Below are 24,425 nucleotides of genomic sequence, written 5' to 3'. Positions count from 1 at the left end.
ATGCGCACAAAAAATGTGGCACAGTTATGTTTAATGATGATGATGATGATGTCGGTACTGTAGGCCTAGTTTAGCTCTCGAAAACCCTTCTGCGATTAACCACAACTAGCCATGTGAACTATACTTCTGGTGCTGGTTTTAACGTTTGGAAACGTAAATAAGCATCACTTGCCAAATGGTTTTCAGAACATATGGCCCTTATCTTTCATATCAACGAATAATAATCTTTCAAATAAAAAAATATACAATTACTGTTGCAGATTTGCACAGATCGATACGTTGTGTATGCCTCCAGTTGACGAACTACACTTTCTCCCCAGTTACAGTACGCTTATGTGGTGGTGTTCGGAGCAATCTAACGCTAGATAGCTATTCATTACGCCAATTCTGTTGGAAAACGTTTCTTAAACTGAAACAAACGTAACGAAACGGGGAACGACCTAACTGAATTTGTCCAGTATAATATCTTGTTTTATCACCGAAAACTAGTGTGTCTATTGGACATGAAAGAGAGCCACCCGGCTCTAACAGGTTGACCACGCCACGCGAGCGTTGCAAAATAAATGTAGAAATCTATGTTATTCCATGACTGCACCCACACTGCTCGTGCGCCAACGAGCGTCTGCGATGCCAAGAGCCCACACCAAACGCGATCACAACACACAGGTTAAAATATCAAAACAAACTCTGAACCAATTACATTAATTTGGGGACAGGTCGAAAAGCAATAAACATATATGGAAATTTAGCTAGTTAGCTGCTCTTGTTAGCTAACGTTAATTGGTCCTATTTAGCTAGCTTGCTGTTGCTAGCTAATTTGTCCTGGGATATAAACATTGAGTTGTTATTTTACCTGAAATGCACTCTACTCCGACAATTAATCCACACATAAAACGGTCAACCGAATAGTTTCCAGACATCTCTCCTCCCAGGCTTTTTCATCTTTGAACTTATATGGTGATTGCATCTAAACTTTCATAGTATTACGGACGACTGGCAAAACATTTTGTCTTTCAATCACCCACGTGGGTATAACCAATGAGGAGATGGCACATGGGTACCTGCTTCTATAAACCAATGAGGAGATGGGAGTGGCAGGACTTTCAGCACGATCTGCGTCAGAAATAGAAAGGAGTTCTATTTTCGCCCTTGGCATCGCAGACGCTCGTTAGCGCACGCGAGCAGTGTAGGTGCAATATTTGAATAACATGGATTTCTACATTTATTTTGCGACGCTCGTGCACACAACGCCAGCGGTGTGGTCAGCCTGTAAAATAGAAATCAGTTCTATTTCTGACGCAGATCACGCTGCAAGTCCTGCCTCTCCCATCTCCTCATTGGTTTATAGAAGCAGGTCCAAGTCGTGCATTATAAGAGCAAGTCAAGTCCAGTCACAAGTCAAGTAATAAAAATCTTTACATGCAACGACTTGATCAACTAAAAATCTTACGACCAGACAGCCATTTTCATTATTTTGTCTACAACACATTTTGATTGTGTAATTGTAGAATAGTGATCTTGTAGCAGTCTTAAGGGCATAAAATCAGCAGAAGGCAAGTGTCACGAATACCACCGAAGGTGGCTCCCCTTCCTGTTCGGGTGGAGCTCGGCGGTCGTCCTCGCAGGTCTACTAGCTGCCACCGATCCTTTTTTCCTTTTAGTTTGTTTTTGTCTAATTGTTTTCACCTGTTCCTTGTTGGGGTTTTGGGATGGGTGTTATTTAAGTTCGTTTAGTTTGTGCGGGCTTGTTGTATTTGTTACGTTAGTGGTGTATCGTTGTCTTTTGGGTTTTCGCTGTCCGGGTTTTTGTAACAGCGGTTTTGGGTTTGTTTGCACGTGTGTTTAGGGCTTCACCCAGGTTTGGACCTGTTACTTTGAAAGAGGACATTAAAGTGTTTTTTTCCCATTCACTTTCTGCTCTCTGCGTCTGACTCCACACCCATCACTCACTCAGCGTTACAGAATCCCGCACCACCATATGGAGTCAGCAGGAGCCGCGACCACCCCTCTCCTCACGATGGAGGAGAGAGTTCTTCATCATACGTCCATCCTCCATCGCATCGGATCACCGATTGATCAAATGATGGAGAGGATGGACCGTTGGGAGAAGAGTGGTTTCCTTACTACCCCACCTACCCTCCCACCAGCAACTCTACCATCTCCTCCAGCGGGATCCGGTGCCAGCACTCTGCGTATCATGCCTCCGAGGGACTACGATGGAGTGGCTGTGGGGTGCCAGGGATTCCTGTTACAACTAGAGCTCTACCTGGCCACCGGCCGGCCGGCTCCCTCGGACGAGGAGAGCGTGAGTGTCCTCGTCTCCTGCCTGACGGGTAGAGCCCTGGAGTGGCCCAATGCCGTCTGGAACTGCCCGACTCAGCGAAGGGCCACTGCCTGAAGTTCACCCGCCGTTTCCGGAGGGCCGAGCGGGGACGAGGAGCGCGCAGGACTTCGCGCTGGATTTCCGGACCTTGGCCGCTGGAGCGGGGTGGAACTACAGAGCCCTGATAGACCATTACAGGTGTAGCCTAAGAAGGACGTCCGCAGGGAGCTGGCGTGTCGGGACACTACACTCAGCTTGGATGAGCTGATCGACATGTCAATCAGGCTAGACCATCTGCTGGCTGCTCGCGGACGTTCTGAAAGGGTCATGTCAGTTCCACCTCCTGGCCCCCCCGCTCCCATCCCGATGGAGCTATGAGGGGCTGCATCTAGGGAGACCCATTGTGGCCGGAGAGGGCACACTTCCGGTCGGTGCTGGAGGAGTCCATCTGGGAGTCGAGAGGGCAGGCAGAACACTCCTCGGTCACCCCAGGTGAGTAGCACCACACTCGCCCAGAGCTTCCTGTTGGTCACATGTTTTTGTTAATTTGTTTCCTGAAGTTTTTCCCATCTCTCCAGCATAAGGCGCTAGTCGATTCAGGCGCAGCGGGGAATTTTATAGATCGCGGACTCGCCCAGAGGTTGAGGATTCCGTTAGTTAAGGTAGACCCTCCCTTCCCCGTGCACTCCTTAGATAGTCGACCGTTAGGGTCAGGGAGGCAACGATTTCTATGGAGATGATTACGCGGGGGAATCATGAGAAGCGGATTAGTCTGTTCGATTCACCTGCATTTCCGGTGGTGCTGGGGATTCCCTGGCTGGCTATTCACAATCCTAGGATTTCGTGGAGACAGGGAGCTCTCCAGGGGTGGTCTGATGAGTGTTCAGGCAGGTGTTTAGGAGTTTCCATCGGTGCGACAACAGTGGAGAGTCCAGACCAGGTTTCCACCGTGCGCATTCCTGCTGAGCATGCCGATTTGGCTATTGCCTTCAGGAAGGAGAAGGCGACCCTATTACCACCCCATCGACAGGGGGATTGCGTGATAAACCTCCAGGTAAACGCTGCACTACCCAGGAGTCACGTGTATCCTTTGTCCCAGGAGGAGACATTGGCTATGGAGACATATGTCACGGAAGCCCTGGGACAGGGGTACATTCGGCCCTCCATGTCACCCGTCTACTCAAGTTTCTTTTTCGTGAAGAAAAAGGAGGGTGGTTTGCGTCCGTGTATTGATTATTGAGGTCTAAATTCCATCACTGTGGGTTTTAGTTACCCACTACCTCTCATCGCTACGGCAGTGGAATCATTTCACGGGGCGCGATTCTTCACAAAACTGGTTGGAGCGGTGCTCTCACAGAGCTCGGGTACGCCACCGAAGCTCCCCCCCTGTGCTTTTTTTTCAAAGAAGCTCGGGCCAGCGGAGCGGAACTATGATGTGGGGGATAGGGAGCTGTTGGTCATGGTTAAGGCCCTGAAGGTGTGGAGACACTGGCTTGAGGGGGCTAAGCACCCTTTCCACATCTGGACTGACCACCGTAACCTGGAGTATATCCGTTCAGCTAGGAGACTGAATCCTCTTCAGGCAAGGTGGGCCATGTATTTCACCCAATTTTGTTTTACGATCTCGTATCGACCAGGTTCCCTCAATACTAAGGCCGACGCGCTGCCCCGCCTATACGACACTGATGACCGGTCCATCGATCCTACTCCCATCATTCCGGCTGCCAAGCTGGTAGCACCGGTAGTATGGGAGGTGGACACGGGCATACAGCGGGCACTAGGGGAGGAAGCTGGAGGAAGCCAGAGGGTCGTAGGTACGTGCCGCTTGCTGTTCGTGATCAATTGATTCGGTGGGCTCATAGTCTACCCTCGTCAGGTCAACCGGGTATTTCGAGGACGGTGCAAGGTCTTAGAGGGAAGTACTGGTGGCCTACCTTGTTGAGAGACATGGGCTTCTATGTCTCCTCCTGTTCGGTGTGCGCCCAGAATAAGGCTCCTAGGCACTTGCCACGAGGGAAATTACAACCCCTCCCCGTTCCTCAACGGCCGTGGTCCCATCTATCGGTGGATTTTCTTACGGATCTTCCCCTGTCTCAGGGGAAAACGACGATCCTAGTCGTTGTGGATCGGTTCTCGATGTCCTGCCCTCTTATCCCGTTGCCCGGTCTCCCTACGACCCTACAGACTGCGGAAGCATTGTTCACCCATGTCTTCCGGCACTAAGGGGTGCCCGAGGATATCGTTTCTGATCGGGGTCCCCAGTTTACGTCCCGAGTATGGAAGGCATTTATGGAGCGTCTGGGGGTCTCGGGTCAGCCTTATCACCCGGAGAGTAATGGGCAGGTGGAGAGAGTAAACCAGGAAGTGGGTAGGTTTCTGCGGTCGAATTGCCAGGACCGGCCAGGGTAGTGGGAGAGATACATTCCCTGGGCTGAAATGGCCCAGAACTCACTAAGCCACTCCTCTACCAACATGTCACCGTTTTAGTGTTTTGGTGTACCAGCTGGTTCTGGAACCATGGCATCAGAGCCAGACCGAGGCTCCTGCGGTGGAGGAATGGGTGCAGCGCTCTAAGGAGACCTGGAGAGCCATCCAGGAGTCATTGCGTCAGGCGAGTGGATGGCAGAAGAGGAGCGCTGACCGTCACCTCAGTGAGGCCCCCGTGTTTATACCGGGGGACAGGGTCTGGCTCTCGACCCGAAACCTGCCCCTCCACCTGCCCTGCCGGAAGCTGGGCCTGCAGTGTGTAGGGCCATTTAAAATCCTGAGGAGAATAAACAAGGTTTGTTATCGATTGTTACTCGCTTCGTATTATCGTATTAACCCCTCGTTTCATGTGTCTCTCCTCAGGCCGGTGGTAGCTGGTCCCATGCAGGAAAGTGAGGTTCCGGAGGTCCCTCCGCTCCCTCTGGACATCGAGGGGTCCCCGGCGTACACGATACGGGCCATTCTGGACTCGAGACGCCGGGTGAGGGGCCTGCAGTACCTCGTGGACTGGGAGGGGTACGGGCCGGAGGAGAGGTGCTGGGTCCCGGTGGGGGATATATTGGATGGGTGTTATTTAAGTTTGTTTAGCCCGCTGGTGTTTGTGCGGGCTTGTTGTATTTGTTACGTTAGTGGTGTATTGTTGTCTTTTGGGTTTTCGCTGTCCGTGTTTTTGTAACAGTGGTTTTGCGTTTGTTTGCACCTGTGTTTAGGGCTTCACCCAAGTTACTTTGAAAGAGGACATTTCTTGTTTTGCACCTGTAAGGATGAGACGGATAGACAGCCTGGTGCGGGGTGCTGCCACCGGAGGGCTGGTGCATGGAGGTGGTACCGTATAGACCGGACCGTGCAGGCGCACTGGAGCTCTTGAGCACCGAGCCTGCCCAACCTTACCTGGTTGAATGCTCCCGGTCGCCCTGCCAGTGCGGTGAGGTGGAATAGCCTGCACTGGGCTATGCAGGCGAACCGGGGACACCATGCGCAGACCAGATGCGTAGAGCACAGGAAGTTGGCTCAGGTCTCCTACCTGGCTTCGCCATACTTCCTGTGTGCCTCCGCCCAAGACATTTTTGGGGCTGCCTCTCGGGCTTCCTTGCCAGCCGTGTTCCCTCATATCGCCGGCTCCTCTTTCCGGCTGCCTCTGCTCTCCTAGCTGCCTCCACCTGTTCCCATGGAAGGCGATCTTTTCCCGCCAGGATCTCCTCCCATGTGTAGCAACCCTCGCCGTCCAATACATCTACCCATGTCCATTCCTCTTTGCACCGCTGTTGCTGTTGCCCGTTACCACGCCGCTTGGTCCTGTTGTGGTGGGTGATTCTGTCCCGGGATTCTTCTGTTGAAGGAGAGGCGGACCAAAACGCAGCGTGGTTATTGTGATGCATCTTTAATGAAGATGATAAATGAACAATATACAAAACAAGAAATGTGAAAACCGAAAACAGCCCTATCTGGTGTAACAAACACAGAGACAGAAACAATCACCCACAAAACCCAACACAAAACAGGCTACCTAAATATGGCTCCCAATCAGAGACAATGACTAACACCTGCCTCTGATTGAGAACCATATCAGGCCCAAACACAGAAACAGACCAACAAGACATCCAACATAGAATGCCCACTCAGATCACACCCTGACCAAACAAAACATAGAACATACAAATCAAACTATGGTCAGGGTGTGACAACATTAAAGAGTTTTTTCCTGTTCACTTTCTGCTCTCTGCGTCTGAAGGCAGGTTGACGTGCTTAGAGTGCAGGTTTATTTTGCAGATCTTGGTGATCCAATGGTGAAAGCACAATATCATATAAGGCTTAAAGACATGCTTCGGTACATTGGCGACAAGTACGTTTAAAAAAAAAATGCTTTGGGCTGGATGTGTCAATGTGTAATTGATACATGTATAATATATGAGCAGAATTACTATCTCACCTCAATTAGCCACAAAATCCCTAGTTTGAAAGTATCTGTTTTCTGGATGCTGTGAATCACCATTTTCACTACATTTCCCCCCTATATGGCCGGCCCCCTAGCAATTTCGAGTTCTAGCCAATGTACTTCAGCCCCTTACCATTTGAGTAACAGTTAGCAAGATGCACACACAGTAGAGCGAGAGAGCAATGACTGCTGCACATATCTGCACATACATTATGTGATGTAGTACACAATTTGAAGGGACCACTTGGTTCGTGGGCGCTAATTTCAGAACTACTGACTAAAAAGTAGGCTATACAAAAGTACTGAATAATCCCTCGAACCTGTCCTATCTGAAAGGACACAGGTAGAGCGCAAGACTGCACAGCCTCCCCTTGAGAAACCAAATCGAATCTGTCTAACAGGAGCTCAAACAGGTACATGCAACCCCTCAGTGCCATGCAATTACAGTCAATAAACTGGTACTACAATGTAAAAGTCAATTTCCACAACCATTATTACATTGGTACATCTGTCTAAATTAGAATTAATTTTATTTCCTCACCATTCATAAATGGATCAAACAAACATTTTCTCTCATTGAATGTACTCCAAAGCATGGGGCGCAGAAACAGAAATGTCTAAGTGTTGCAATAAATGATACAGCGATGGAATGATGAAATGCTAATGTTAGCAATTATTGTAGGATTAGATGGAATATAGATTTACCACATATGCATTGAAACGTGTGAAAGCAACAGCAAACATTTCAACAACAGAACAAGCACTCTCCACTGGTGGGAGTTTGGAGTCTGTCACATCTACTCCCGCTTGATGTTGCCGGTTTACTATCCACTTGTTCTAGCAATCATCATTACGCACACCTAGTACCATCGTTATGCATACCTGAGCCTCATTATGAGGCACACCTGGACTCCATCACTACACTGATTACCTCCCCGAGATCTGTCACTCCCTTAGTTCCATTCCCCAGGCAGTATTGGTTATGTGTTTCATGTCCAGATGGTACTTCTGTTTTGTATAGGTATATGTTTCTTGTATTACTAAACTCACCACCTGCTCCCAGCTTCTCCGTTACAGAATACTGCCTCGACAAATGGAAGTAGCAGGGAATCAGGACATCTCCCAGACAGTTGACGAACAGGGATACCTACTTCGTCAACACCACGACCAACTGGCGCAACTGGGGACGGCAATAGATGAGGTCCTTTGCGTTCAACAACATCTCGAAAATACTTGAGAGGCATTGCCTTCAACTAGCGGACGATACTCTACTGCCAGTCGACCCAGTGAGCCAGCACACCAGTTCATTCAGCAGTCCGCCCAGGTCAGCGATGCCCGTTTGTCCCTCCCGGATAAATATGACGGAACCTCCCTCTATTACTCCAGTGCTCCCTCTATTCAGAAGAGGACTGCGCAAGGAGGTCCAGAAGGAACTGGCATGCAGATACGCCATCTTTCCTTGGACGCACTCATCACGATGGCCATATATCTGGATAACCTACTTCGGGAGCACCGGTACCCTCATCGCTTCTCTCCCACCTGACCATTCTGTATCAGAGCCTGAACTCATGTAGATAGGGGTCACGCACCTCTCTGCGGCTGAGCGACGCAGATGGAAACAGCTGGGGCTCTGTCCCTATTGTGGTCAAGAGGGGAACCAGCTTCAGCAGTGTCGGTTACTCAGGATCACGTGATCTTCCACCTCCTGGGGTAGGTGTGAATATCACTTTCCACCAAACCCTTTTTCATGTCACTCTCACTAGCTGACTGTCCCTCATGTACTGTTTCTACAGTGCTAGTAGATTCCGGTGCCACGGGGTACTTTATTGACCTGGCCTCCTCTCTGGACATCACCTCATACCCACTCTCCTCTCCGTTTCCAGTTCAAGCCCTTGATCCGCCACTAGGATCCGGAACCATTACACACATCACCATACCACTCACCCTCACCGTGGAGTCCAGCCATCAGGAAAACATTCCCTTCATCATTAGTGCACCAGCTCACAAGATCATCATCGGCCTCCCATGGCCCCAACGCCATAACCCCACCATCTCAAGGTCGAGGATGAGAGTCACGAACTGGGAAACCGGATGCCGGGGGACCTGATTTCCCATTCCCTGTGGTTCCACTTTGATTGAGAGTCATGTGTTTGCCCTTCAGCCCAACATCCCTGAGGTATACCAGGACCTGTAGGAGGTTTTTTCCAAAACCCTCACCACTTGTCTCCCTCCTCATCGCCCCTGGGACTGTGCCATCAACCTGCTTGCAGGCGCTGCGCCACCGCAGCGCAGTCCATCTACCCTCTGTTGGTGGCAGAAACCAAGGCCATGGTACATCCATGAGGCGCTCCAACAAGGTTTCATCTGCATGTCCACCTGCATGTCTGCAGGCTTCTTCTTCGTGGCGAAGAAGGATGGAGGATTACGTCCATGTATTCCAGCATTATGGCCTTCCAGAGGAAGGATTACAGCTCCCCACTGACTACCTTATCTCACCTTCCTTTCCTGTCTCCCTCCTCAGGCTGGTGGTTCCTGGTCCCTTGGCTGACGCTGTCCCCCACGACACCCCTACGCCTACCCTGGATGCCAAGGGAGGTCCTGCCTATGCCGTCAGATCCCTACTGGACAAGCCGACATTGTGGGTGTCTGTTCCAGTACCTGGTGGATTGGGAGGGGTATGTTCCAAAGGAGCGGTGTTGGGTTCCGGTGGAGGACATTCTGGATCCCAACATCATCCGTGATTTCCACCTTCGCTGTCCGGACCGGCCCACTCCTCGCTCTCGGGTCCGTCCCCCTAGCCGGCATCCTGCGGCCGGAGCCGCGCATCGGGGGGAGGGTACTGTCACGTCTTCTCCCCCTCTCCGGCGTTCAACATCACTGGTTTACTAGCCACTGGTCTTGGCAATCATCATTATGTACACCTGGCACCATCGTTATGTGCACCTGTGCCAGAGAGGGCACCTGCTTCTCGACTCCCAGTGTCTCCGTTACAGAGGCAAGGGCATCTATGGTGCGTCTTCGACACAGGAATAATTCATTTGTAACAACAAATTCCAAATGCTTCATAAATAAATTATAATTTTCAAGCAATTTTGACAAACCAAAAGACCAGTAGGCCTATGCTAGTAATTGTTGCTTGATGCCCCATTGCTGGTGAGCTTGCAAATTAGGCCTAAACAGTATTGATGTTGAGTTTCATACTGGACCCCCAAGGCATGTGTCAATCGCTAAGCAGCTAATGCCGCATTCAAATCTTAGTCAAAACTAGGAAAAAATGTGCTGCTTCGTTGAACGCTGTTCCGGTGCTTTCTTCGATTAAGCTGCTCTCAAACACCTACCTCCACTGGATACGGTACCGATAAATATGAATAAGAAAAAAAAATATGTATACAGTTCGGATTTTGTACATGTAATTACACCTAGCAGGTAGAGTAGGGAACATTCAGGGATGTGAGGGTGTGATCTCGACTATTGTTTAAAGAACACTATTTGGAAAATAGTTTTACGTGAAACTGCACTGTTCAAATAATTTGTTTTAGAAGAGTATACGCTTCTGTCTTAAGCATCCTAAATAATGCCATAGATTGCTTTTCTGAAAAATAGTCAACTTGAAGGCAAAAAAGGGAAGCACGATGTAAGGTGCAAACCTGCCAATCCAACTGATTGTAGGCTATTAAAGCCAATGATTTACTGCTGCGCCATAGGATGGAGTTTTGATGAAATTGGTGGAGAAAAAATAACCTTTATCTGATAATCACACATGGCTATTTATTGCTGACCAGCAGATGCCACTAATGAGCATTGTGATCGGATAATGAAGCTCAGAGTAATTAAATTATTTTCGAAACAATTGGTCACGATAACAACACCCACCCGTAGCACACGTTCCAGCAGGTATATCTCGCTGATCATCCCCAAAGCCAACACCTCATTTGGCCGCCTTTCCTTCCAGTTCTCTGCTGTCAGGGACTGGAATGAATTGCAAAAATCTCTGAAGCTGGAGACTTTTATTTCCCTCACTAACTTTAAACATCAGCTAACTGATCGCTGCAGCTGTACATAGTCCATCTGTAAATAGCCCCCCCAATCTACCTACCTACCCCATCCCCATACTATTTTTATTTACTTTCTGCTCTTTTGCACACCAGTATCTCTACTTGCACATCATCATTTGCTCATTTATCACTCCAGTGTTAATCTGCTAAATTGTAGTTTTTCGCTCCTATGTCATATTTATTGCCTACATCCTCATACCTTTTGCACACACTGTATATAGACTTTCTTTTTTTTCTACTGTGTCATTGACTTGTTTATTGTGTTATTGGCTTGTTTGTTGTTTATTCCATTCGTAACTCTGTGTTGTTGTTTGTGTCACTCTGCTTTGCTTTACCTTGACCAGGTCGCAGTTGTAAATGAGAAGTTGTTCTCAACTAGCCTACCTGGTTAAATAAAGGTGAAATAAAAATAAATAAGTAGCAAATATATGTATAGTGCTACAATGAAAAAGCGGTTTTGGTAACAGTTGACAGTGGGTTTTCCTCCAAATATCTATTGCATGACTTAAATCTTCATGATATCATACCAGGTCCTATTAGCAGAGTGTCTGAGGATTCCAAATGACCCTCCTTTATTAGAGACAACTTGTATAGTTACAACAGTACAGTAACAAATAGCTGTATAGTGCGGTAAAAGAGGTCTGTATTGAAAATGGCGATTTTCGTCAGCGGTGCCAATAGTTTTATCCCCCCAAAAATACTAATGACGCAAACCTTAGATACATTTTCTACATAATGAACAGTACAGTAGAAAATAGCTGTATAGTGCCACAATGAAAAAACGGTTTTGGTAACAGTCGACAATGGGTTTTCCTCCAAAAAACGATTGAATGATTGAATCACCCCCTTTAGTAGAGACAACTTCTACAGAATTACCAGTACAGTAGCAAATAGCTGTAGTAGTAACAGTACCTTAGAAAATAGTTGTATAGTACTGTAAAACAGGTCTGTATTGAAAATGACGATTTTTGTCAGTGGTGGCTATAGTTTTCTGCCGTAAAAATACCCTAAAGATGCAAATCTGAATTGTATAACACTGGATCCTATAAGCAGAGTCTCTGAGGATTCCAAATCACCCCATTTAGTAGAGACAACTTCTACAGAATTACCAGTACAGTAGCAAATAGCTGTAAAGTGTCAAACAAAGATTCCCTCTCCAGGGAAGAGGTTCACCTTACAACAGGGCAATGACCCTAAGCAAACAGGCAAGACAATGCATGCTTTGTCATTATGGGGTATTGTGTGTAGACTGATAAGGAGGAAAAACAATTTAATACATGTTAGAAAAAGGCTGTAATGTAACAAAATATGGAAAAAGTCAAGGGGTCTGAATACTTTCCGAATGCACTGTACACCTGTCAGCAATGGGTGTTGCTGAAATAGCCAAATCCACTCATTTGAAGGGGTGTTCACATACTTTTGTACATATAGTGTATAAGGCCCAACTATTCATGTTTTAGGGGAGATCTATGCACAGCAAGTTATTTGTCAATTAGACTATTCTTATAATATTTTTTACGTTGTCGCAATTATTACATGGCTACTGTTTAATAGAGGGAAATCCCAGCTTTCCAGGGGTGCAGATTTATTTAGGCTCTACAGTGCCGGTGGAAGGCAACAACGAAATGAAGGCTTAGTTAGCTATAGTTAACTAGAGAGAGAACTGCTACAAGTTCTGTTTTGAATTGGTGATCTAATTAGTATGTCTGTGGTTCAGCTGCTGAAATGTCGCACTCGCTCTCCTTAGGCAATGGTGCACTCACACTGGCACACAAGCAGCATCACAGACATGCACTGAAGGGTCATTCCAATAATAGTTTATATGTTTTTTTATTGATTGGTCATATTTAAAAGTGTGTTTTCATAAATTACATTAACAACAATTATGAAACACATTTCCGTGCTTTGAATGACCTTACAAACCTTGACAATTTGGAACAGCGCATCATACCATTCAGGCCAGCACATTTTATTTTTGCACAATCTCTCGACAGCCTACTGCCACGCACAGATTCACAGACTAGCAGCAAATGAATTTGAACATAGGAATCAGAAAAGTATTGCTATTCATTAAAGATCCCGCCTTCGATGTGTGAATCTGGGCCAGCAATAGGATACTTTGTTTTCATAGAGTGCCGGTATGGCGTCCCAGACAGCCCAGGCCCAAATCAGCACGGATTTTGACCTGCAGTCACCCTATGCGCATTATTTACTCCAGGCTCTCCGAATCCATCCAATCACCGCTCTTATGCTGTTGACTAAATACGTGGATTTTGTAGGCTGGAATACGCCCCTAGTTGAAAAGGGGGGGGGGGGGGGGGGGGGGTAAAGACGCGCTAGCAACAATAAATCCGTGACCTCGGCGATTTCCCTTCAAAGTAAGAGTCCCGCAAAAATGGTCGAAATTCGTCATATTTTATGAGGAAATGTGAGCAGACTTATAGCATTGACATTATTGTTACCAGCATTAAAAGTAATTAGATAGTTACTTATTATGTTAGCTAAATAGTTATTATGGTAACAACGGTAATACAAATAACAATATTGATATTATTAATAATTCCCTTCAAAGTAAGAGTCCCGCAAAAATGGTCGAAATTCGTCATATTTTATGAGGAAATGTGAGCAGACTTTTTTTTTTTTTTTTTCAGTATGAAGAAATAAACAAAAATTAATCGCCGTTATACATACATATATATTGTTTCCTGTTTTGCATGTTATTTTGGCATTCATTTGTGTCATATCAGTTTACAAACAATTCTACAAACAAACAATTCTACAATGAGTGGTTTGGAAGGAATCAATTGCTAACTGCAAGAGTTGCAAAGCAATCACTATTTTGCTTCCCTTGCCTGCTATTCGGTGGAGAGGATGTGTGGTCAAAGTCTGGGTTTAAGGATTTAAAATATCTGTCTGAAAGGGTCTCTTTTCCAGGCTTAAAAGTATCAACATTCACAAGCAACCACATGGGCTAGAAAAGGTTGAATACATTGGTCATGCTGTCAATCCAGAATGACTTCTGCCGCATTCAAATCAACTGGAAAATCGGAACTGGGAAATCTCAGACTTCAATGAGTTCAAGACAACTGGGAACATACGTTTTTTGAACCGTCATCCAACTCGGAATTCCAAGTTGGTAACTCAGGCCTCTTTCTAGAGCTCCGACCTGAAGATCACTGACGTCATGATTCAAACTTTTTTTCTTCCAGAGTTCCCAGTTGTCTTGAAAGCACCATAAATCCAGAGAATGCCAGACTTTAATGCCAAAGTTTCATGACAAAATTTGCCCACAAGAAGGACCACCTTCCTGTTCAAGTGATCACAAAATGTATTGTATGCATGATATGTATGTATAAATGATATGATATGCCAGGAAGATATTACCCTAATAATTTGGTCCCTTTCCCCCTCAGAATTTAGCCTACTGTTCAGACTTGGTAGTGCACATGTAGCCTATAGCCTGTTTTAGAGAAATGCCATAATTGAATATTGTAAGAGCTCTCTTTGTCTGCTTATATGCCTCCTTCATTTATTATATGGTTCTGTCTTGGTGTACAGGGAGAATACTGTAAGAATGTTGAGTTTGCCTCACGAAGATTTACATGCTAAAATTGCCCCTGGACATACAGTGCCTTCAGAAAGTATTTTTTGCACAATACTTGTTCTCCCCACTGTATATGCCTAATATGAGAAAACGATTGGATTTAGGCTGATAGGTCACTCTTTAAAATGAGCAGCCACGCTCCTCTGGATATTAACTCTGTGGATTTAGAAGCTAGAAGTGTGCTCCTGAGTATAATGGACACCCCTTTCACTGCAACACAAGATACAGAAAAGTGTGTAAGTGCAATAAACGATAGTACACACACAAAACACATTGTTGACCATTTTGGCTTGAACAAAGAAAAAACGTACCTTATAGAAATACTTTTACTCGATAACTAGTAGAAAATACATCGATAATTGTGCATCATTGTCAACCCAATTATTACACACGATGGGACTCTTATTCCGAAGGATTCCCAAAAATCCCTGACCCGGAACAATTGATTTATTATTGGCTTGTGACGACCACTCAACAGCGCTCTGATCGAGTGAAGCTTACATCGAGAGGTGGCGAGCGACTGCGGGTTTTCATCCCGAAACCTGAAGAAAATACAATTTAAAACGCTTATGACCAGTATACTAGCATCACAACTGAGATTCTATTTTTTAACCTTCAAGAAGAATACGTCAAGTTGACCTAAAGAAGCAAGTAATCCAGACAGGGAAGCTACCAAGCGAATGTCCAAGAGACTGCCAGCTAGCTAATGTAGCTAGCTTGGATCAGAAGAATCCTAAACCACGATCTGGTGTGAAAACATTGCTATTTTGTATCGACTTATTCTCTGTGTAGCAACAAAGTAGCCAGCCAGGGAATACAATCAGAAATCAAGGTATATTTTAATGTCGGGCCGCCTTACTGTAGCTTTCCAGTTTGCGATGCCAATTACTATTAGCGTTAGTTAGCATGTCAGTTCTCAGTCATTGAGATGAATACAGGCTAAACGAATTATTTGGGACTCCCTAAAAACACTCAACTAAGATACAGCTACGACCGGAAGTGACCATCGGTAGCAGGTTAGGACTGCATTTTCGCTAACCCTACCCTTTTTCTTAACATTAACATTAATCTAGCTAGTTAATTATACTAACCTTCAACGTTAATTCTCCAAACCTGCTACGAAAAAGTAACTTCCCGTTGTAGGTGTATCAAATTGTCTCCAATTATTTGCTCGAATAATATTTCGTTTTGTAACTTGATTTTGTGAAAGCTTGCTGCTTGGCCATGTTGAAACAACAGCCCAGCTCATGTGGGCGAAAAACATCCAACTGGACTCCGGGCCCTGCCAGTATGTCTTCCACGGCCAGTGGAATCAACAACAGAGCACAGGTTGGGAGGTGAGTGAAATTAGGATGTCCAGATAGGAAAGGCTGGTGATTTTTATCATGGCTTCAAGGCCTACCGGTCAAAGCATGTGTAGCTTGTTGTGGTGGGAAATGGGGTTATGTTGATGGGCCTGTGAAAAATATATTGTGTGTGATTGACAAGTTCTTATGGAAGCTATTTCAAGGCACCAAGAAAAGATGTCATCTATCAGTTGACAAGAGGTGCCATGCCCACTATGCCACACCCACTGTGCTGCTAGCACTGTCTCTGGTCCACACTCCAGCGCAGTAGGTGGCGGTAATGTACCAATAACGTTGGATGCCACCCTCTGAAAACCCCACCGAAGGAGGCTGCTAGCTAGCTAGGGGACACCGGTGCACTATGGGAGAATCTCAATTGCCTACTCCTCGCGTCCTCTGTCCTTTCTCCTTGCTTCTTTCTCAAAACCCATTGGATGAGGAAGCCAGAGGTCCCTCCTCCCTGACCACCTTCAATGGGTTTTGAGAAGGTGAGGAGAGACACAAGGAGTGTGAAATTGAGATTCCACCGGTGTATTTTGCCCCCACCTCCCAAAAACTGTTTTCTGTTAACATTACTTAGAGGGAAGTAGCTAGCGAGCAGCCAAATATGGCAGTGGGCGCTGGATGTCGTGACAAGTAGTGGGCACGCCATGTAGTAACCGCGGTCCGCAGATGGAGTTGTGACAGTACGTCGTTTTTGTGAGACAGTAAGTTGTTATTGTGAAATACGTTTAGGCGATATGTATCACATGAATTCAATGTGCACTTGGCATCAGGCCCGCCTCAAGTTCCAAGGATAATCTTATGTATAGCCTATAGTCAATCGCAGTGTGTACGCGAGGGAGTTATTGTTTCAGTTTTGTTGATGTGAGTTGGTGCATGTTTAATGACTTCTGGTTGACATCAGATTTAATTTATTAATTCAATTAAACCCATTAAAGGAGCAATCTAGTGTTGGTACCCCCCCCCCCCCCCAAAAACAAAAAAAACAAATCTGACTTACTGTGAGAGTACTGTAACTCATAGGGTTTAGCATTTTTGAACACCTGTAACTGCCATTTCCTGCAATCTACAGCAAAACATATATACTGTGTTAGGGTGTGGTGCCTGGCCTTAAATGGTGACAAAAACAATTGTATTAATGTTTTTACATAGTGGCGCAGCTAGTCCACAAGGTGGTGCAATGCCCCTCTTACAGTCTTTGGGGAGAACCCTGCAATATCTGTATATTAAAGGTCCTGAACAGTGGAAATCATGTTTTCTGTCAATACTTGGATAAAGCCAGTTAAAATTAGGGTTACCTAAGCATGAACAATGACTGTAGCTGGTACTTTGATTAAGTTACTGGTCCCCTCCCTCATGTCAAACACTTGGAATCAGGAGGCAGGCATTGATTTTAAATGTACACCAATGGTAGCGTGTTATCATCTTTACTAATGAGTATGTACCACCTTGAAGGAAAATTCCACCAAAAACCACTCATTCCTATAATTTTGTTTTACATGACAAAAAATATTGTTCTTTACATATTAGTGTTAACAAATGTTTCCTGTTATCGTTATAATAAAGTTGGAAGCAACGTGAAAATAATTGTGGAAATCTGTTAAACCCTCTTTTAAATGACACATTTCTCGAGGTAGGAATACCACAAAAATATGATCAATGGCTTATTCAAGAGAAGACAACCTCCTGCGTTATGACATCGGGAAGTATTGAAATCTGACATGTATGATAGACGTTTTCGCAATCTAAAAGTCGTATTTCTATTAACTTTCAGCGTAGTGAGAGCGGCTTTATCGCAACTGGCCAAATTTATGCCTGCTTGAACGGCAATAGCTCAAATACACATGGCAACATGAAATGACCCAGGGAATCGAAAGAACATCAGAGATGCACAAAAACAATATAACATTCAGAATGGGTGAATCTTTTATTTTTAAACCGTCATCACGTGTGCCAACACCTTGCTTTGGATTTGTTTACAAAGATACTGGTAACCTTTACTCTGTGGTGTGACTGTTAGCTAGCAAGCTACTTACCAGCATGCCGGAAAAAGCACACACTGTGCTGTGACTGGATGCCAGGGAGTAAATTTAACGTTACACTATTTTGTGAAGAAATCCAACAGCAGTCTGCTTTTAATTTCGGGTGGACAGGCTGCACTGAAAATTACAGTCGTGTGTGTGCAGTGTACATTGGAGCAAAGTTGCTTCATCAATTCGGTAGAACGTTTGATGGGTCTTACCAGGAAGCTAATACGGATGCTGTTATTATTTCACTTTCCAGCTCCTTTTCACTATCTTAAAGCAGACATTTTAGAAAATTCAACATCTACTCTGTCTGCACAGCTTCCCAGACAACATCTGCAGCAGGATTACAAAATGACTGCAGCAGTCATACAAAATCAGATTTCCCAAAGCAAGCAGGAGGCAAGTAGGAGTCCATAGCTGGATTTGTCTCCTACTTCAATACACACCTGCTTCAAGATGTCTACTATTATCGACTTTATTTTAAGAATATGACATTTCTGAATAAAAGTTGTGATTTATTTCATTGTAATTTTATTTGAGCACATTGCCAGTGGGTCAGAAGTTTACAAACTCAATTAGTATTTGGTAGCATTGCCTTTCAATTGTTTAACTTGGGTCAACTGTTTCAGGTAGCCTTCCACAAGCTTCCCACAATAAGTGGGGTGAATTTTGGCCCATTCCTCCTGACAGAGCTGGTGTAACAGTCAGGTTTGTAGGTCTCCTTGCTCGCACACGCTTTTTCAGTTCTGCCCACACATTTTCTATAGGATTGAGGTCAGGACTTTGTGATGGCCACTCCAATACCTTGACTTTGTTGTCCTTAGGCCATTTTGCCACAACTTTGGAAGTATGCTTGGGGTCATTGTCCATTTGGAAGACCCATTTGCAACCAAGCTTCTGTCTCTCTGTGTCTCTCTCTGTCTCTCTCTCGGGAGTTGACTTAACAACCGGATCGTAAATACCTGGCAGAAACTCTCACTTTGGCTCTGCAGTATTGAGAATGGAATGTCTGAGTACAACAGAGAGACTTTGCCAACACTTCAAACAATGAACATTGGGACAATATATTTCAATATCCAAATGTTGGGAATTATGACAGATGGAATATGGAAAATTAGTCTATTTTGTCATGTCATTAAACTTATCAGAAATAAGTTATAATGGAAACCTTGTAACTGAGAGCTTTCACAATGTGTATATCAGATTTACATCTAAATGTTGTAGAACTTATGAGTAAATATAGCAATGTGATTTTATCCTTCTAAATGAGAATTGTTTTTCTTGTAAAAACTTGTGCCAATCAGTTGCTATGCCCAAGTGAGCTCAGAGTTCTTCTCAACATGATGGAACTGCCTTTCTGGCCAGTGTGTTTAAAAGGATTTGTAACAAAATGTACATTAGACCAAGCAGGTGGATGGTGTAAGCCGGATGTCATGAAATGGTTAAAACTACAAGACCAGAAAATGGTAAGACCTTCAAACGCTCGAGGAGTGAAGAAGTTGAAGACTAGACCAAAACATTCCCAGTCTGCAGCTGGTATGTGATGTGGTCTAGGTCAATTGACCAAGACGAGAGGGAAGGACAAATCTCTCTCACCAGCATAGATACCTCGGAGGTATCTACTCTAACGGACAGGGGGAAGTGCAGATCCCACTGTACACCTTTTGACGTATCCATTCTAACGAACACTCCCAAGACAGGGGCCTACAACTAAGGACATTGACCTCTGGTGGACATCCCGAGACTTGCATCAAACTACTCGCCATAAACGGATAGTGGTTTCAACAGAGAGACGACAGAGAAAGACATCTACGCGTAAATATGTTTCACTCCTAATCCGAATGAGTGGTTGTTAGGATGCAAAATATTTATATTTATGGTGAGTGTAGTTTCCAAGTGTATGTCCACTCTCTCCTGATCTTTATCCCCCCTTCCATTGTGTAACAAGCCGTCATATTGGGTTAGTCCACTAGGGACTTACAATGAAAACCTATACTGTGTGTCTTTATGTATTTCTGTGTGATTATTTAGTTAGGCTTAATTATTTACTAACTTTCTGAATTGCTGATTCATCACTCAGGCTAGGTTTCTTGCGGATTAAGATATTTGTGATGTCCAGAATGAGACAAAATTTTAACAATTTTTATTTTACCTTTATGACGGCCTAGGAACAGTGGGTTAACTGCCTGTTCAGGGGCAGAACGACAGATTTGTACCTTGTCAGCTCGGGGGTTTGAACTTGCAACCTGCCGCCCCAAATTGACTGTATTGATGTAAGAGATCTATGTATCTTTAGAGTTTAAGTCGGGAGATGGGGCACCACGGGAAAAGTTGTTTTAAGTGTGACTATGTTCCTAATGACTTAATTGTGACATGATTAATTTAATCGAGTAATAATTAAATGGCGTAGGTAATTATTTGATAAATAGCAGTCATCACATTAATGGTAGTCACGACACGTGACTTAAACACTCGGAATCTGAATCCTGCTTGATTGAAGCGGGGTACATGGGTCCCCCTCCCCATCAACCTCTGTAGTTTTGTTGCGCTTCCTAAAGCATAAGTAATTCACTTTTACTTGGTTTGATATTTAGTTGCTTTGTATTTTTTTTAAAGCATTTGGATGAGCGATGAGTGTTATGAATCAATGGTACCTGCACACTTTAAAGGCCGGGTCCCAATATTAGGCTCATGGCAAAAACATTTAATGTCAAATGATGTCAAACCATTATTTCTCATGAGTGTTCGTGTTGATCAATATTTCCTGCTATTCTGACCTATTGTAAATGATCAAATAAATATCTTATATATATATATATATAATTCTGAACATATTGTAATTTATATTGCTAATGTAGAGGCACCAATAAATTGTCCAGTACACTTATTGTATGCTGTTTTCATGTACATTCCCTTATGTCTAATCTTCTAAGTTGACCCAGGCTTTTACTAATTCTTGTGAAGAAGCTTATCAGTGAACTGTATTCTGTAATTGCTTACTAATCAATGTAAATGCAATTGTGTATTGCTGCTGTTTGTCTGATATCCAACAGTCCATGATTAGCTCTGTTGACCATGTGAGCATTTTGCAGAGAAGATGGGTTGAGGCATACTATTTAGGCTTGTAATGACATGTGGCCCATTGTTTACCTTGTTACCTGGCAATGAACACAAGGGTGTATCAAAGAGCAGTTAGTCAAGGTGAGCTCATGAATATAAGATCCCTGCCCACTCAGCCTGTTCTTTCAGGCGTCCTGATTGTTAAAGATGAGAGAGGGTACAATTTCTTAAATTCAGAGCATTTGAATAGTGTCAAAAAGGGTATGTCTTACCCCATCAGAACCCAAAGCAAGTTTTGTTTTAATCCATTTCTTACTCCATCCATGAGATCAAAATAATAAAAATGTTAAGCTATACAGTGTTTGTTTACAATTGCATGGTCTACAAACATTGTATAGCTTTTTTAAAATTATTTTGATCTCATGGCTGGTCAGTCATTGCCTCCATATGTGAGAGTCCTTGCTTCTATGTATTTGAGACTGGTTACGTTTCTTCTGCCCCATTTCTCAGCTGTTTACCAAATAAAGTGGCGAGGAGTACGCTTTGTTTTTGTTTGAATCCCAGATTGACCCTTTTATAAGTGGTCGACCTGCAGGACTATTCAGTCAATCAAATGTAGTTATAGAGCCCTTTTTACAACAGCAGTTGCAGTCACAAAGTGCTAATACAGAAACCTAGCCTAAAACCTCAGAGCGCAAGCGGCTAGGGAGAAACCTAGAGGGATGAACCAGGCTCTGAGGGGTGGCAAGTCCTCTTCTGACTGGGCCGGTTGGAGATTCTAAGAGTACATGGCCATTAAGGACAGATCGTTCTTCAAGATGTTTAACCATTCATAGAAGACCAGCAGGGTCAAATAATTATCACAGTGGTTGTAAATGGCGCAAGAGGTCAGCACCTCAAGAGTTACTGGCAGTTGGCTTTTCATAGCTGAGCATTTAGAGGTCGAGACAGCATGTCCAGGGGGGTCAGGCTTCCATAGCCGCATGTAGAACAGCAGAACGAACAGGTGGGCTAGGGACGTGGACAGTCCGGAGTCGTCAGGCAAGGTAGTCCTGAAGCATGGTCTTAGGGCTCAGGTCCTCCAGGAGGCGACAGAGAGATGGGAGATTTAGAGGGAACATATCTAAGATCACACAGGACACCAGATAAGACTGACCCTAGCCCCCCGGCACATAGACTATTGCAGCATAGATACAGGAGACTGAGACAGGGTGGGGGTCAGGGACACTGGCCCCTTCCAAAGTCACACCCAGACAGGGATGACCAGGCAGGATATGACCCCACCCACTTTGGCAAAGCACAGCCCCCACACCACCAAAGGGAAATCAATGGGCCACTAACTTATTACCCAGAGACGAGGCTGAATATCGCCCACAAAGATCTCCCCACAGAGTCCAAGGACAGGAAGGATGGAAGAGCGCGAGCAAGCCAGTGACTCAGCCCAGGTAATATGGTCAGAGGCAGAGAATCCCAGTGAAGATTGGAAAGCCGGCCAGGCAGAGACAACGGGTGGTTTGTCACTCCAATGCCTTGCCGTTCGCCTTCGCACCCCTGGGCCAGACTACACTCAATCATAGGACCTACTGAAGAGATCAGTCTTCAGTAAAGACTTAAAGGTCGAGACTAAGTCTCCAGCTCTCACATGGATCGGCAGACCATTCAATAAAAATGTAGCTCTATAGGAGAAAGCCCTGCCTCCAGCTGTTTGCTTAGATATTCTGCATCTTGGAATAGGATCCAGTAGACAACTGGAAGGTTTAGAGGCAATTACTTTTAAAATATCTTTTTTGCGGTGCAACTACATCTAGGGTATTACACAAGGTTTTGGTCCTCGGTTAGGCGGTTAACTTATTTTTGTACTCCCACGTCCTTGGATAGGTAGAAGGAGTCTGGAAAGGAATTGAGAAATCTTTGGGTTGTTCGAGAATTTATAATGCAGCTTTTGATAATCATAGGTTGTGGTCTAAGCACATTTTTTTGTGATTGCAAACATCATAACGTGGTCTGACGATCCAGAATTATGAGGAAAAACATTTAGATCGACAATATCTATTCCATGGGACAACTAGATTCATTGTTTGATTGTGGCAATATTTTTTTTATTTCACCTTTTTATTTAACCAGGTAGGCCAGTTGAGAACAAGTTCTCATTTACAACTGTGACCTGGCCAAGATAAAGCAAAGCAGTGCGACACCGACAACAACACATGGTTACACATGGAATAAACAAACATACAGTCATAACACAATAGAAAAAAGTCTATATACAGTGTGTGCAAATGGCGTAAGGAGGTAAGCCAATAAATAGGCCACAGTAGCGAAGTAATTACAATTTAGCAAATCAACACGAGTAATAGATGTGCAGATGATGATGTGCAAGTAGAAATACTGGTGTGCAAAAAAGTAAATAAAACAATATGGGATTGAGGTAGGTAGATTGGATGGGCTATTTACAGATGGGCTGTGTACAGCTGCAGCGATCGGTAAGCTGCTCAGATAGCTGATGCTAAAAGTTAGTGAGGGAAATAAGTCTCCAACTTCAGCCATTTTTGCAATTCGTTCCAGTCATTTGGCAGCAGAGAACTGGAAAGAAAGACTGCAATGGCAGAGGTGTTGGCTTTGGGGAAGACCAGTGAGATATACCTGCTGAAGTGCGTGCTAAGGGTGGGTGTTGTTATGGTGACCAGTGAGCTGAGCTAAGGCGGAGATTTACCTAGCAAAGACTTATAGATGACCTGGAGCCAGTGGGTCTGGCGACTAATATGTAGCGAGGGTCAGCCGACGAGCATACAGGTCGCAGTGGTGGGTGGTATATGGGGCTTTGGTGACAAAACGGATGACACTGTGATAGACTGCATCCAGTTTGCTGAGTAGAGTGTTGGAGGCTATTTTGTAAATGACAGCCCTGAAGTCGAGGATCGGTAGGATAGTCAGTTTTACGAGGGTATGTTTGGCAGCGTGAGTGAAGGATGCTTTGTTGCGAAACAGGAAGCCGATTCTAGATTTAATTTTGGATTGGAGATGTTTGAGTATGGAAGGAGAGTTTACAGTCTAGCCAGACACCTAGGTATTTATAGTTGTCCACATATTTTAAATCAACTGTCCAGAGTAGTGATGCTAGTCGGGTGGGCGGGTGCGGGCAGCTATCAGTTGTAAAGCATGCATTTAGTTTTACTAGCGTTTTAAGAGCGGTTGGAGGCCACGGAAGGAGTGTTGTATGGCATTGAAGCTCGTTTTGAGGTTTGTTAACACAGTGTCCAAAAAGGGCCAGATGTATATAGAATGGTGTCGTCTGCGTAGAGGTGGATCAGAGAATCACCAAGAGCGACATCGTTGATATATACAGAGAAAAGAGTCGGACCGAGAATTGAACCCTCTGGTACCCCCATAGAGACTGCCAGAGGTCCGGACAACACGCCCTCCGATTTGACACGCTGAACTCTTGAGAAGTAGTTGGTGAACCAGGCGAGGCAGTCATTTCAGAAACCAAGGCTGTTGAGTTTACCGATAAGGATACGGTGATTGACAGAAAGCCTTGGCCAGGTCGATGAAGACTGCTGCACAGTACTGTCTTTTATCGATGG

General features: G+C 44.8%; 1 protein-coding gene across 5 annotated transcripts in view; it reads left to right on the top strand.

Annotated features, from left to right (window-relative positions):
* Window positions 1-14,843: 14,843 nt before the first annotated feature.
* The window catches only part of LOC109865608 (ataxin-2-like protein), a 54,442-nt gene continuing 44,860 nt past the window's right edge, over window positions 14,844-24,425 (top strand). For 3 of the 5 annotated variants that reach the window (XM_031799536.1, XM_031799535.1, XM_031799533.1), the window contains exons 1-2: window positions 14,876-15,153; window positions 15,616-15,742. In XM_031799536.1, coding sequence (XP_031655396.1) covers window positions 15,630-15,742 — 113 coding nt within the window. In that variant the 5' untranslated portion in view covers window positions 14,876-15,153; window positions 15,616-15,629. Of the gene's footprint in view, window positions 15,422-15,615; window positions 15,743-24,425 lie in introns of all 5 variants that reach the window. The other 2 variants (XM_031799534.1, XM_020453919.2) reach the window with 2 other exon arrangements.

This window comes from Oncorhynchus kisutch, linkage group LG20, assembly GCF_002021735.2.
Source record: "Oncorhynchus kisutch isolate 150728-3 linkage group LG20, Okis_V2, whole genome shotgun sequence".
NCBI lineage: Eukaryota > Metazoa > Chordata > Actinopteri > Salmoniformes > Salmonidae > Oncorhynchus > Oncorhynchus kisutch.
The sequence above is the reverse complement of the archived record's forward strand: the minus strand, read 5'-3'. Positions and strand labels throughout refer to the sequence as shown.